The sequence below is a fragment of the Sminthopsis crassicaudata genome, chromosome 6 (genome assembly GCF_048593235.1).
Source record: "Sminthopsis crassicaudata isolate SCR6 chromosome 6, ASM4859323v1, whole genome shotgun sequence".
NCBI classification, from domain to species: domain Eukaryota; kingdom Metazoa; phylum Chordata; class Mammalia; order Dasyuromorphia; family Dasyuridae; genus Sminthopsis; species Sminthopsis crassicaudata.
In genome coordinates this window covers 68,582,429-68,598,034 of record NC_133622.1, presented here as the reverse complement: position 1 = coordinate 68,598,034, position 15,606 = coordinate 68,582,429, and the positions used below count along the sequence as shown (strand labels likewise).

Below are 15,606 nucleotides of genomic sequence, written 5' to 3'. Positions count from 1 at the left end.
TGAGTTGATGAAGGTTCAGTGTGAAAGAATTCAGGAACTTGAAAAGTTTGGATGGCAAGTTTTATTCTGTTGGCACTGAGAAGCCAGCTTTTCTAGGAAGATTTCTGAGTGGCAAAATCCTGGCAGAGAAATAACAAGAGGTTTTCACTGAGAAGAGGGTCTCTTCACAGCGGGCAGGAGTCCTGGCAGGCCGCTATGCCAAGAAGAGAGATTCCTTAACAAGGCATAATCCTGCTTTGAACATTCTGCAAATAAATGAATTTAAAATTGTCTTTGTTTTTTTTATAAGAGATCAATCCAATGAGATTCCTTCAATATTGTCACTGCCCCCAGGCCCAGATTTCCAGTTGAATGAGCCTACTTAAGTTCCAGCTAAGTAGGAGTGGTCCTGGACTAATTTTCAACTCAATAGAGGGAGCAGCTAGTCCCACTAAGAAAACCCAATGAAGCCACTTTATCTTGATTCCCTGAGGCACACGGGAGGAGAGTTTCTCTAGAGTTTTCCCCCATGGTTTCCCCCTCAGAGTCAGGGAGGACAGTTTTAGAGTTTCCCCTGTCACTCTCTCCTTTCCTCCCAATAAGTACTTTCTCCATTATCGTATATCTACTTCTGTAGGAGACAGACTTCTAACCCAAGTTTCTGAGCTCAGTTAGATGTACTCAAATCTGTCATAACTAGAAAAGGATATTAAGGCATGCCATGGAGAAAGGGAATTTGAGAGGGGGATTTAAGAATAGAATTGGTGGCATTAGAGAGAAGGAGGGGAAGTCAAAAGATTTAGAGATAGTGTGTTCTCCCTCATCTTGCTAAAGAGGAAATTGAAATTCAGAAAACTTGAGTGATTCCCTCAATGCCCTACAGTTATTCAATTGAAGAGTATTGGAATCTAACCAAAAAGTTGGAGTCCAGTTTATTTAGATTTACCATAACTGACATTTTGGGTTTGTTTGTTTGTTTGTTTGAAGAAATAAATACAGAACAAGCATGTTATTGAATGAAAAAGTCTTTTGCAGTTTTTAATTTCCTTTTTCCCACTTTCAAAATGAGACATGAATATTGTAGCCATATCAACCTATTTTGGCCCAAATAGTCTTTATAAATTTCAAGGATACCTGAGAGGGAAGAATATGATGATATTGGAAAGGAGGAGAAGGGAAGGTGAGAAGGGGTTAGGGAGGAAGATGCTGGAACAGGAGAGGGGAAGAAAGAAGGTGAGAGGGGGATTGGGAGGAAGATGACAGGACTGGAGAGGGAAGAAAGAAGGTGAAAGGAGGATAGGGAGATCCTGGAGGGACGAGAGGAAAAGAGGAAAGGTGAGAAAGGTTTAAGAGCCAGGAGGTGGTTGTGATGAAGTCTTCAATGTTAGGTGTGGTTAGTAGAGAAATTGATCCCTGGGGCAAGCAGGCAGAAGGCTTTGATAAAGGCCAATTTATCTCCATGGTCCCACCCCTTGAGGAGGAGGTCCAGTCTGAAATCCAAGTTATGTCAAACTCCTGAGCCCCACCCTCTGTAGAAATCCCAGTCTCGTCCCTGAGGTTCTGTTTTCCCTATAAAACCTACTAGTGGCCCACCCCATGGCTGCTGCCTGCCTCTGGGTCAGTCTGCCACCGCCGGCAGTCTGCCTCTCAGTGTCTTTCTCTTTACTCCTCCCCTGCCTGACTCGTGGTATCTCCCCTAACTCCACTGTTTCCCACATCTTCTAACAAATAGCTAATTCTTCTGGGGTGCTTTGTCCCGTTCAGGATTTATCCTGCCAGCTAAGAACACGTCCCAACCTTTCCACCCGGTAATTGTGAGTTCCACTGAGGAACTTCTTTCCTCCACCCTCCTATCCTATTTTATATTTACCATTCCTGGTGTCTATTGTACCCCTCCATTTTGTCTGTAACTCTTCCCCGAAAAAATCTACCTTTTGCCGAAGAGAATGGCCACTGAATTATTCCCCTGAGCGAACCCCAACTTTTGGTGCCATCACAGATCTCATCAACATTATTGAATAGACTAGAGAGGTTAGGGAGGTGAGACTGGAGAGAAGGGAGGGCGAGAAGGAGAAAAAAAATGATGTAGGAGTTTTAAATCTAATCATTGTTAATGTTTTCGTCGTTTATTTCTTTCTTAAGAGAAAACAAAATAAGTTTGTGAAATGTGAACATTTAACAACTGGCTCAAAGCTTATGGAGCAGGCCGCACTTAGCCCCGGAAAGAGGGCAAGCTAAAGTGCCACCTCCCTTTGAGATGGCACAGGGAGAGCGCGCCGGTGAATCAGACGCTTTGGCCGTGTGATCCTGGGTAAGTCACTTAACTCTTTTTGCTTAAATCTCTCACAGGTAAAATGAAGAAGGAAATGGCGAGGAAACTCCAAATGGGCTCCCGAAGCTCGACGGGACTGAAAAAAAGGCACCGCCAGAAGGGATTAAGATGACAGGACAGCGGGGGCAGCTGGGCAGGGAGACCGGAGCGGACGAGGCGAGCGCGGAAGCCGGAGCCGCTCGCTCGCCAGGCTGTCTCAGGCCGGCCGGCTTTTTGCACGTGGGACCTGCGGCCCGGGAGGCGTGGCGCGCTCCCCCAGAGCCCACGCCCCGCGCGCTCTGCCGGGTTCCGGCTGTTGCCCCGGCCCCGTCCCTAAAGCTCCGGGCGGAGCGGGCGGCGGAGTCAGCACTCGGTCCACTTCCCCGTGCGCCCATCGCTGCAGGTGCGGAGGAGGGCGGCGGAGGCCGTCCCGGCAGCCGGGGCCACAGCTGTGCCGGGAGCGCGGGAGCCTCCAGAGAGCCGCTGCCTCCCTCCTCCAGCCAGGCGGCCCCAGAGGAGACCCCGGAGGGTCCCGGGGGGCCGGGGCTATGAAATGAGGTTCAAGCAAGTGAGTCTTTTCGCGCTGTTGAGTCTGGGCGCCTTCCTCTCCCTTTCCTGGCTCGGCGCAGGATGGAGCCGTTGGAGCGGTAAGGATGAAGATCTCCGCGGGTGTCTGCGTGTCCCACCTCCCTATTCCGCCCCCTCTGCCCCCACCCTTTTCCACTTGGCCTTAAGCACTCTTTGACACCCTTGTTTCTTTCGCCGTACCCTGGGAACGGTGGTGGTGGTGGTGGTGTTTTTTCCCAATTTACTTCCATCTCTTCCTCCTGGTCCTTCCAAAAGATTCTGTGCGCGAACATGATGATCGAGCTTCTCTTTAGGACTGTCTCACGCGCTCGGTCCGGAATCCAGAATGTGTAGCCGCCTGGAACGTCCGTTGCCTTCCCTGTGCCAGCTTCCCATTGCTCACCTTGCCCCTCCTCTTACTGAGCTCCCCTGCTTCCCGCTGCCCCCTTGCCCCTGAGCTCCCCTGCTTCCCACTGCCACTCTGCCCCTTCTCTTACTGAGCTCCCCTGCTTCCCACTGCCACTTTGCCCTTTCTCTTACTGAGCTCCCCTGCTTCCCGCTGCCCCCTTGCCCCTGAGCTCCCCTGCTTCCCGCTGCCCCCTTGCCCCTGAGCTCCCCTGCTTCCCACTGTCCCTTGCCCCTTCTCTTCCTGAGCGCCCTGCTCTCCAGCTGTGTATCTCCTCCACCTCATGCTCCCCGACGTCTGGCCCGTGCCAGCTGCAGGCATTCCCCATGGCCTGTTGAGAACAGTGCCTCAAATTTTCACAGAAAATCGCTTTTTGTGGCACCCGATCAACATTTTAAAGAAGTTCGAACCTCTGGATGCCATTGAAAAGACAGATTCCCCCCCCTCCCTATCTATTTTTTTTTTCTCTCTCTTTAATTTTTGAAGGATGGTACGATGCAAAAATGCCTCCAGTCACTTAACCTCGTTGGGCCTGAGTTTACTTATCTGTACAAATGAGAAGATTAGGCTGGATATCCTCTGAATTTCTTATTACCTACAGTTCAAAAAGACCCAAAGAATTCGAAATTTCTGACTCCGGATCTCAATGTCTCACCTCCGGGAGCTTTAATCAGTCATTCTGCTTTCTCTCCTCCCCCACTCCTGTCCACCAGATTTAGTGACCATATAAACGAATGTAAATCTTCCAGTACTTCCAGTACAGTAGCAGAAAGGTAAAAGTTTTTCCCCAGTAAAATTAATGGATCTGAGTTGGGCTGACAGTGAGTGACTTGAAGGCTCATTCTGGATCTACAGTTTCACCAGAGATCCTCCGTGAAATGTTTGGAAAATATCTTAGGACTTTGAGAAACCAGCTGTAGTTTATTTGAAATACGCCTATGATTTGTGAGTTTGGTCAAATTACTGAATTAGTGATATGAGATTCTAGAGAATAGGGAACTTGCTCTGGTAATAAATAAGGAACTATTTGTTCTGGGACCTTCTCCCAAATATTGAGGTCAATCTCCTTTGAACCCCTTTAGATAATTGTATGACTTTGGAGAAGTCATTTTATGTCTGAACTTCAGATTTCTAATCCTTAAAATGAGGGGTTTAGACTAGGTGAACATCTCTAAAGTTCCCTTCATCTCTAAATGCTATAATGTCTTTAAAAGATATTGCTTATGTCTTTTACATATGAGTGAAACCCAGGACATCAGAAAAAAAAAGCCAGATTTAATAAAAAATATTTTATTTTCCTTAGCTATTGTTTATTCACTTAATTAATTGTATTGTATTTTGTCACTAGCTAGATCCTTCTATTAATAGATCTAGCTAGTTACAAAATATATATCTAAAATTTTGTTTGATATTCAAAATAATGCAATTTCAAAGTATTCCCCCTCATGTTGAACATGTTGAAACAATTTTTAAACATTTGAAAAACAAGTCAAATTCTAACCTTTTTTCTTCCTGAGATAGTGAGCAATCTGATATATTTTATATATGTGGAATAATGTAAAACATCAAATAGTGTAATTCTAAAATAATCCAAAGGTTTTTTGGGTTTTTTTAAGTGTTCTGGTACTAAACTGGATCGTAAATGAATTCACAGATTAGGATTAGAAGGGCACTAAATCCTAGCCTTTAATTTTATAAGGGAAATTTTTTTTTTTTTCTGAGTCTAGGGTTAAGTGACTTGCCCAGGGGTCACACTGCTAGGAAGTGTTAAGTGTCTGAGACCAGATTTGAACTCGGGTCCTCCTGAATTCAAGGCTGATACACACTGGGCCACCTAGCTGCCCCTATAAGAAAATTTAAATATGAAAAGTGATTTATCTAGCCTCACCCAGATCCAAGATTTGAACTATGCACTCAAATAAACTTTATAGTCTTGTGTCAATATAACAGCTTGTGCTTAAGTAACTTCAAATTCTCTTTTTAAAACTTAATCACAATCATATACATTTTCCCTTTGTCCTTTTGTACCTTCTTACTCCATGATAATTTTTTTTTTTTGCCCCAGTTCCAGGAGCAAAACAGTCCTAATCTATATCTTTTGTCAGAGTTGACTTTTTCCTTCCCTCTTATTCTCTTTAATTTTCTCTCTTGCATGAAGCTTCAAATTGAAGGACTCTGTCAGATTTTCCATGTTTTATTTTTGCTTGCCCATGGTCGTAAATATAATACTTAGGGCATTTTCATTCACACTTGATGCCGCAGAAAAGCTGTACCAGTTTCAAGATATTCCTTCTAAAGTATTCATTTTTGCCTACTGTCTAGAGAATAATTTCATTTTTTTAGAAAGGCATTTGATGAAATTGCCTATCATATACAGGGATGAGAAAAAATCTTTTCATGTACACATAGGGCATGCTCTCCCACAGATTATCACACCACTTCTGGAGGAGAGAACATGTATATGACTAAAACACACATTGAGGACACACACACATAGGGGATTTGATTAGGACCCATGCATGTCTATGGATGTTTATGACTGCACATCATCATACTGCTCCATGTGGGTCTCATAATTATTAACCCTTCTGGATTTTAACTAGGTTGTTATCCCTATTCTAAGATATAGGGAATAGAAAGCCTACTAGTTGTCCTGGAGAAGAGAGTTTGAGAGGAGTCTCTGGTTGCTCATAGATAGCTGAGGGGATAAGTTACTTCCCTAAGATTATGGCTGTGGATAAAAGTCAGCTGGAATAATTTAAGCTAAGAATAAGTCTTTTGTTTCACTTAATTCCAAGTCTATGATCCCAGGCTATCTAGTTATCTGATTTACCAGCTTTAAAGCTTGGAAATTTTTTGTAACTTCTGTTTAATCCATCATTAGCATCTTGTGTCTCACAATTCCATTTCAGGAACTTTGTCAAACAAATCCACATGGATTTTTGGTATAGGAATGAAGTTGAGCAAGAAGAAAAAATTAGGTGAAAAGTACAAGGCTCACCTGTCTTCTCCATATTTCTCTTAGCAAAACTCTTGGCTTTTGTTATACTCCTGACAGTGCACAATGTCTTTTATGTATGTTACTTAGGTGTAATTTTCAGTGAACACAAGTAACTATATGATCACCCTTCTAGGACTCGGATCATTAGGTACCATGTTTTGGTTGTTTGTTCAGTATAACACTCCATTGGATCTGAGAGCCCATGGGCTATCAGCCTCTCTCAAGGACAGGAAAGACTAGTGATTTCTCACACTAGCATTTAACCCATGGAACAATAGTAGAATTTTCTAATGATCCCCATGCTCCAGTTGTAGCCCATCTATAGACAGTGTGATATTGTGAGTAGGGCACTAGCCTTGGAGTCTTAGGCAGGTCAGTTGAAGACCTCAGCAAGCAAATCAGTTAATTTCAATGTGCCTCAGTTTCCTGATCTGGACTCAGTGGCCTCTGTAAGTTCCTTTCCAGTTCTAAATTTATATTCTTTCAGCCTATGAACTTCCTTTTTTTTTTTTTTTTTCCTTCATTTATCCTCATCTTATTTCCCCCTCATAGGGCCTGGCACTTGGTTATATATTGCCTTGCTTAATAGATTGCCATGGCTAAAGAATTCACTACATACTGGTTAGTCTACTGATATTGAGACTCTCATTAGCCAGGTTAGTCCCTATAAAGCAGTCATTTTTTTGTTCCCACTATAGTTATGGCTTTTGCCACAGATTCCTTGTCTTTGCCTCATTGTGGTATAGAGATGCCCCTGGGTTGCTAACAGAGCCCAGACTCTTGCAGATTTGACAGTGCTTTGCACATACTTGGTGCTTTTAATAAAAGTTGGAATCAGATTAAGTACAAGAGAAGTAGAAAACTATTGAGATACCCAAATGTTAAGGGAATTAAAATTTTATAGTGCCCCCACTATTGCATTCCTGTAGTAGGGCAGATGATTGGCATTTGGCTGTATAAAAGAATATTCTCTATTCCCTGCTGTGAGGTGAATCACACCTTTATTAGTAGCTCCTCTTCACAGATGTGGAGCAGCCTGAGGTGTGACATCCCATAGCCATACAACGATATTTGGAGTCAAATCTCAAAATCTGTTCTTTGCCTCTAGATCTTTGAATTTTAACTTTTTTTTTTAAAATATTATGAACTTACACATAAACCTGAACATAGAACAGAAAGGGTTCTGTATAAAGCTGTGAACTTTTGTTCACAGTTTTGTTTTTTTTTTTTTTTAAAGAGTAGTACCAGCATTGACTTAATAGGTAAAAAGCTGTCCTGGAGCCTGGAAAATCCAGGTGATTTGAGCCCCTCTTGATATAGACACTTTTACTTCTTGACCTCTGAAGCATTTGACGCAATTTTTCTCCTGTATACTCTCTTCTTTCTGGGTTTTCATGACGTCTTTTAGTTCACGTACATATTTGATCATTCCTACAGAATCTCTTCTGTTAGATCTTCATCCACATCACACACTCTCATGGACTTTCTTCTCATTTCTCTATACCTTTTTTGCTTGATCATTTCAAGCTTCTGGGAGCCTGATTATCAGTTCTCTGCAGACAGTTCCCAGAGCCTTAACCCCTCTCCTATGCTTTAGTATTCCCCCCCCCCATCCTATCAGACATTTAAAACTCTGTGCCATAGGCATCTCAAACTGTGTCCAAAATAGACCTCATTATCTTCTCCCAAAATCCATGTCTTTTCCAAAATTCATGATTACTGTCAAAGGTCCTAGGTTTATAGTTTCAGTGTCATCATTTATTCCTCACCTCATATATTCAGTCAGTTACCAAATCCTATAATTTCTGTGCATTTCTCACATGCACATCCCTTCCCTCCATTCACACAGTTACAAATAGTAAAAGTAGATAGTAGAACTTTTTATCTGTGCTATTGAAAAACTTCCTAATTGTAATCTTTCCTCACTCCAATCCATTGTTCACACAGATGGCAAATAACTTTTTCCTCCTAAGCAAAGAATCTGATCATATCATTCACCTACTCAGTGATTCCCTATGACCTCTAGGATACCCCTGTTTCATTACTTCTTATCCTTCTATTTTTTCTCTTTATGTATCCTGTGGTCCAGATACTTGCTGTTCTTCATATGAAGCATCGATCTCCCACCTCCCTGAATTTGTACTAGTTATCCTCCATGCCTGCAACATTCTCCCTCCTCATATCTGCTTTTTAGAATCAATTGCTTTTTGAGAATCAGCTCAAATGCCGCCACTACAGAAGTCCTTGCCCACATCCTCCAGCTAGAGTAAGGGAAGCTGGAATGAGGGGGAACCTTCCCATCAAAGGTTACCTCTCCTCTACTCTATGTGTCATATCTAGTCTCCTTGATTTCAAGCAGTGGTCCTCAAACTTTTTAGATAGGGTGCCAGTGCACTGTCCCTCAGACTGTTGGAGGGCCGGATTACAGTAAAAACAAAACCTCACACTCTGTCTCCACCCCTCAGCCCATTTGCCATAACCCAGTAGGCCACATCTGGCCTGAGGGTCGTAGTTTAAGAACCCCTGACTTCAAGTATGGCTTTCTATCTACTGTACCACCTAGCATAGTGACCACCTAATTAATGACTGTTCATAGAGTACTTTTCCCATTTTACAGATGAGGAAACTGAACATTAGGGAAGTGAAGTGACTTGTCTAGAATTTAAAACAAATTAAGTGGCAGAAGTCAAGTTTGTACCCAGAATCTTTTTTCACAGCATTGGATTCTCCACACTCATTGCATTCCTAATGCTTTACTGTAAATATTCTTATTTGCTTGTTGCATGTATTGTATTAGATGTAATTACTTTGGGTTCTCTCCTCTCTCCCCCCACTGGATTCTTCTACATCCTGACTGTGACTCAGTAGCTGCTTTTTAAAAATGGAGCTTGGCTGTGGTTTGGGCCAGTGAAGATGGATGAAATACTGGAGGAGGCTAAGTTCTGGAATGGGTAGATGGGAAGTAAAGATAAGAGCCAGATGGATACAGTGTTCTGAGCTAAGATCAAGTTGACCTGTTAGAAGGAGAAACGGAGAAGCTGGATGAGACATAACCACAAAGCATGTGTGATCATTAATAAAAACCTTTGGTAAGGGATATGGTTAGAAAATAAAACATCTGGGTGAAGGGTGACTGGGGACTTGGGAGAGGCTGAGCATTCTGGAGGGGTTATTTTATTGTAAAAGTTCAGATAGAGAAATATGCAGGATATTGGACTCCATGATTGCTTGTCTGAAAGGATCCTGTTTTATTTTATTTTTTTTCATTATCAAATTATGCTTTTTTTTTTATTATAGCTTGTTAATTAGAAGATATATGCATAGCTAATTTTTCAGCATTGACAGCTGCAAAACCTTTTGTTCCAACTTTTCCCCTCCTCCCCATCCCTTCCCCTAGATGGCAGGCAGTTTCATACATGTTAAATATGTTAAAGTATAAGTTAAATACAATATATGTATACATGTCCATACAGTTTTTTTGCTGTCCAAAAAGAATCGGACTTTGAAATAGTGTACAATTAGCCTGTGCAGGAAATCAGAAATGCAGGCAGATAAAAACAGAGAGATTGGGAATTCTATGTAGTGGTTCATAGTCATCTTCCAGAGTTCTTTTGCTGGGTGTAGCTGGTTCAGTTCATTACTGCTCTATTGGAACTGATGTGGTTCATCTCATTGTTGGAGAGGGCCACATCCATCAGAATTGATCATCATATAGTATTGTTGTTGATGTATATAATGAGGATCCTGGTTTTAGAGCTAATAAAAGTTATTTAAAGATCATCCAATCCAGGGCCTGCCTCTTATAGATACAGAATCTGAAGCCCAGAGAAATGAAGGTCACACAAGTGGGGAAATTAGGTAACTGAGGGGGGAGGGAATGCTCAGGTCCTCTAATTATGTACAAACCCACTACTTCCACTATAACTTGTCATTAGGAATCTACAAGGATCCCAAACTCTGGATTTAGGTTTGGAAGGCATTTTTAAGGAATAGATCTTAAAGATCAGCTAGTTCGGACCTTTTTATTTTGCAGGTGAAGAAACTGAGATCTGGAGAAATTAAGTGATTTAGATAAGTTCACATTCATAAATGCCAAAGCCAGGATTTGAACCCAGATCCTCACTTTACTATTATTACATGGGGAGATGGTCAAGCTCTGATGGAGTTATCTTTGAGATTAGACTCACAGTGAGATTAATAATAATGATGTCCAACATTTATACAGTGCCTCCTCTGTTGCAGGCACTGTGCTAAGTGCTTTACAAATATCTTATTTAATCTCCATGACAACCCTGAAAGGGACATGCTGTTAATTATCCCATGTTACGGATGAGGAAACTGAGGCAAAAAGGTTAACTGATTTCCTCGGAATCACACAGCTAGTAAGAGTCTTTGGACATGTTTGAATTAAAGTTTTTCTAACTCCAGGTTTAATGCGCTGCATCCTCTAGATTATCCATTTCTCCATTTACCTTTTCCCCTGAAAGTCACAGAATCTTAGAACTCAAAGCTAGTAGGAATTTAACTAACCAGCTAGTTTTGCATTAACAAAAAAAAAAATCTCTACTCTGAAATAGCCAGCAAGTAGTCAGATTCCACCTGAAGACATTCAACAATGGAAACTCATTGTTTCCACAGGCAGCTCATTCTGTTCTGGAGTCTCTCCAGTTGTTGGGAAGTTTTTTCCAAATTTTCTTCTTTACAATTTACTCTCTTTTGGAATTATTCTCTAAAAAGGGAGCTTAACTAGGAATTTTTATACCCTTTGGAAGTTTTGAGGGCTGCATTGCTGTCTCTCTTCCCCTTCCATCTCCCCCATCCAATCAATAATCAAATATGTTTTTCCCCCCAACAACTCTCCTGTATATCCCCTTCTCTTCTCTGACACTGGCAAAATTCTGGTCCAGGCCTGCGAAGGTCTGGGCTAGCTCCTCTGAAGGGCTCAGAATAAGTCCTTGTCAGGATAAGGAAAAGTCCTTGCCCCATGTTGGGCGCCAATTTGGAATGTTCTTGAATTGTGAGGGTCTGGTAGTCTGCTCAATTATAATCCTTGTCTGGGAGAAGATCTGTAAAATCTTTTCCTCTGTGCACAGGTTTCTTGGGAGCTCTGAATCTCCTCCAACTCTTGTCCTTTCTCAAATCAGACAGGTCTCCTTTCAGCCTGCCTGGTGTCAAGACTTTATCCAGAGTTGATTCTCTCAGACCCAATGCTGCCCTTCTTTTATCCTCTCAGAGAATGGGCATGGGATAACGCAAGGGCTTTTGGGAAGCATTACTTCAACCAATGAGCTTGCTCCTCCTAGAATTCCTAAGGTGTAAACTCCCTTTAAAGGCCTGAACCAAAGGTCTGAGCCAGAGAACTGTCTAGACAACCTGAGTTCTCACCTTGTCACTGTCCAGACAACCTGAGTTCTCACCTTGTCACTGTCCAGACAACCTGAGTTCTCACCTGGTAATCCTAACACAAGCCCTCCACTCCTCACACTTAGATTATTGATGTAGTAGCCTGCTCATTGGTTTTCCAGTCTCTAGCCTTTTCTAACTTCAGTCTATCCTCCAAGCAATGTCAAACTGATCTTCCTAAAGCACTAGCCTGACCTTGAAACCTAACTCCTGTAGGTTCTCTGTGCCCTCCAGGATCAAATAGAAAATCCCATTTGGGCCTTCAACAACTGGAGCTTTCCCACCTTTACAGATATCTTATATTTTACTCCTTTTGTGCTCTGATCCAGTAACATTAGCATTCTGTTCATTGGCTGTCCATGTGTCCTTAGCATTTCATCCTTCCTTATTTCTGTGCTGACTTCCTTCCAGTCTCAGCTAAAATCACAGCATCTGCAAGAAGTTTTTTTTTTTTTTTTTTTTTTTTTTTTAAATCTCTCTGAAATTTAGAGCCTTCCCTCTGAGCTTACCTTCAATTTATCCTGCACATAACTTGTTTGTACAGAATTGTTGGCATGTTGCTTCCCACTTTAGATTATGAATTCCTTGAGGTCTGTTTTTGTCTTTCTTTGCCTTTCTTTTTATTCTCAGTATTTAGCACAACAGTATCTGGCACTTAGTATGTGCTTATTAAATGCTTATTAACTTGACTTTAATTTTTGCTTTCTTAGGTCAAATAAAACTAGTCTTAATTTGTTTTCTATATGACAGGCTTTCAAATACTTTGAGGCTGCTTTCATATTTCAGACAGTTTTTTCCCAGGTCCTTCCTATAGCATGATCTCCTTAACTTTTCAGTTAATAGTATTTTTTCCAAATAGATATAAAGATAGTTTTCAATATCCATCTTTGGCAAAATTTTGATTTCCAGATTTTTCTCCCTCTTTCCCTCTTTCCTCCATCCCCAAGACAGCAAGCAATCTGATACAGGCTATACATGAATGATCATGTTACACATTTGCATATTAGTCATGTTGTAAAAGAAGAATCAGAACAAAAAGGAAAAAGCATGAGAAAGAAAGAAAAAAAACAAATTAAAAAAAAGTGAAAATAGTTCTTTCTTTAGGTGAACATGGCATTTTCCATCTGAAGTCTGTTGGAATTGTCTTGGATTACCAAAAGGAAAAGTTAAGTTTATCATAGTCGATCATCTCACAATGTTGCTGTTACTGTATACAATGTTCTTCTGGTTCTGCTCACTTCACATTCAGTGTCAGTTCATGTAAGCTTTTCTAGGTTTTTTCTGAAATTTGCCTGCTTATCATTTCTTATAGCATAATATTACATTATATTACATATATCATTTCTTGTTCAACCATTCCTCAATTGCTGGGCATCCACTCAATTTCTAATTTTTTGCCACCATAAAAAGAGCTTCTCTACTTAGTTTTATTTGGATGGGTCCTCTTCCCTTTTTTTTTTTTTTAATTTAATTTTTATTTTATTTTATAATTATAACTTTTTTTTTTTTTTTGACAGTACATATGCATGGGTAATTTTTTTTTTTACAACATTATCCCTTGCACTTACTTCTATTCAGATTTTTTCCCTTCCTCCCCCAACCCCCTCCCCCAGATGGCAGGCAGTCTTATACATGTTAAATATATTACAGTATATTCTAGATACAATATATGTGTGTAGAACCGAATTTCTTGTTGCACAGGAAGAATTGGATTCAGAAGGTAAAAATAACAGTTTACACTCATTTCCCAGTGTTCCTTTTCTGGATGTAGCTGATTCTGTCCATCATTGATCAATTGGAATTGGATTAGCTCTTCTCTATGTTGAAGATATCCACTTCCATCAGCATACATCCTCGTACAGTATCATTGTTGAAGTGTATAATGATCTTCTGGTTCTGCTCATTTCACTTAGCATCAATTGATGTAAGTCTCTCCAAGCCTCTCTGTATTTCTCCTGTTGGTCATTTCTTACAGAACAATAATATTCCATAACCTTCATACACCATAATTTACCCAACCATTCTCCAATTGATGGACATCCATTCATCTTCCAGCTTCTAGCCACTGTGAAAAGGGCTGCCACAAACATTTTGGCACATACAGGACCCTTTCCCTTCTTTAGTATTTTCTTGGGATATAAGCCCAGTGGTAGTGTGGCTGGGTCAAAGGGTATGCACATTTTGATAACTTTTTGGGCATAATTCCAGATTGCTCTCCAGAATGGTTGGATTCTTTCACAACTCCACCAACAATGCATCAGTGTCCCAGTTTTCCCACAGCCCCTCCAACATTCATCGTTATTTATTCCTGTCATCTTAGCCAATCTGACAGGTGTGTAATGATACCTCAGAGTTGTCTTAATTTGCATTTCTCTGATCAATAGTGATTTGGAACACTCTTTCATATGAGTGGAAATAGTTTTAATTTCATCATCTGAGAATTGTCTGTTCATATCCTTTGACCATTTATCAATTGGAGAATGGCTTGATTTCTTATAAATTAAAGTCAATTCTCTGCATATTTTGGAGATGAGGCCTTTATCAGAATCTTTAACTGTAAAAATGTTTTCCCAATTTGTTACTTCCCTTCTAATCTTGTTTGCATTAGTTTTGTTTGTGCAGAAACTTTTTAATTTGGTGTAATCAAAATGTTCTATTTTTTGATCAATAATGCTCTCTAGTTCTCCCTTGGACACAAACTCCTTCCTCCTCCACAAGTCTGAGAACCCCAAAGACTCTGCTAAAAAGCTATTAGAAATAATTCAGAATTTTAGCAAAGTTGCAGGATACAAAATAAATCCACATAAATCCTCAGCATTTTTATACATTACCAACACAATCCAACAGCAAGAGATACAAAGAGAAATTCCATTCAAAATAACGGTCGATAGTATAAAATATTTGGGAATATATCTACCAAAGGAGAGTCAGGAATTATATGAGCAAAATTACAAAACACTTGCCACAAAAATAAAGTCAGATTTAAATAATTGGAAAGACATTCAGTGCTCTTGGATAGGCCGAGCGAATATAATTAAGATGACAATACTCCCTAAACTAATCTATTTGTTTAGTGCTATACCAATCAGACTTCCAAGAAACTATTTAAATAACCTAGAAAAAATAACAACAGAATTCATATGGAACAACAAAAGGTCGAGAATTTCAAGGGAAGTAATGAAAAAAAAATTAAGTGAAGGTGGTCTAGCAGTACCTGATCTAGAACTACATTATAAAGCAACAGTCACCAAAACCATTTGGTATTGGCTAAGAAATAGACTAGTTGATCAATGGCATAGGTTAGGTTCACAGAGCAAGATAGTGAATAAAAATAGCAATCTAGTGTTTGACAAACCCAAAGATCCCAAATTTTGTGATAAGAATTCATTATTTGACAAAAACTGCTGGGAAAACTGGAAATTAGTATGGCAGAAACTAGGCATGGACCCACATTTAACACCACATACTAAGATAAGATCAAAATGGGTCCAAGACTTAGGCATAAAGAACGAGATCATAAATAAATTGGAGGAACATGGGATGGTCCTCTTCCCTTTTAAATAATTTCTTTGGGATACAGATGCAGTAGTGTTATTGCTGGATCAAAGTCTAATAGCCCTCCAGAATGGGTAGATCAGTTCACAACTCTGATCAACAATGTATTAATGTTCTATGGCATGATCTTAAGGCTCTTGAACAATATGATTTCTCATTCTGGATGTAACATCTAATATTCCTAAAATGCTATACCCAGAACTTAATCATTCCTCTGATTTGGGCTAACCAAGATTGAGTAAAGCTGATGCTAAAAGTCCCTCCCCTTTGTAGTCAAGAACTGCTTAGCTTTTTTTTTTTTTTTGGCTACTGTTGTCCTGTTGACTCATTGAACTTGTACTCTACTGAGACCCCATTCCCCTACGTCTTTTTCAAACTGCTGTT

General features: G+C 40.5%; 1 protein-coding gene across 1 annotated transcript in view; it reads left to right on the top strand.

Moving 5' to 3' along the window:
- Nucleotides 1–2,614: 2,614 nt before the first annotated feature.
- MGAT4D (MGAT4 family member D) overlaps nt 2,615–15,606 on the top strand; it is a 132,948-nt gene continuing 119,956 nt past the window's right edge. Inside the window, exon 1 of the mRNA XM_074276700.1 lies at nt 2,615–2,937. Coding sequence (XP_074132801.1) covers nt 2,844–2,937 — 94 coding nt within the window. The 5' untranslated portion in view covers nt 2,615–2,843. The remainder of the gene's footprint in view (nt 2,938–15,606) is intronic.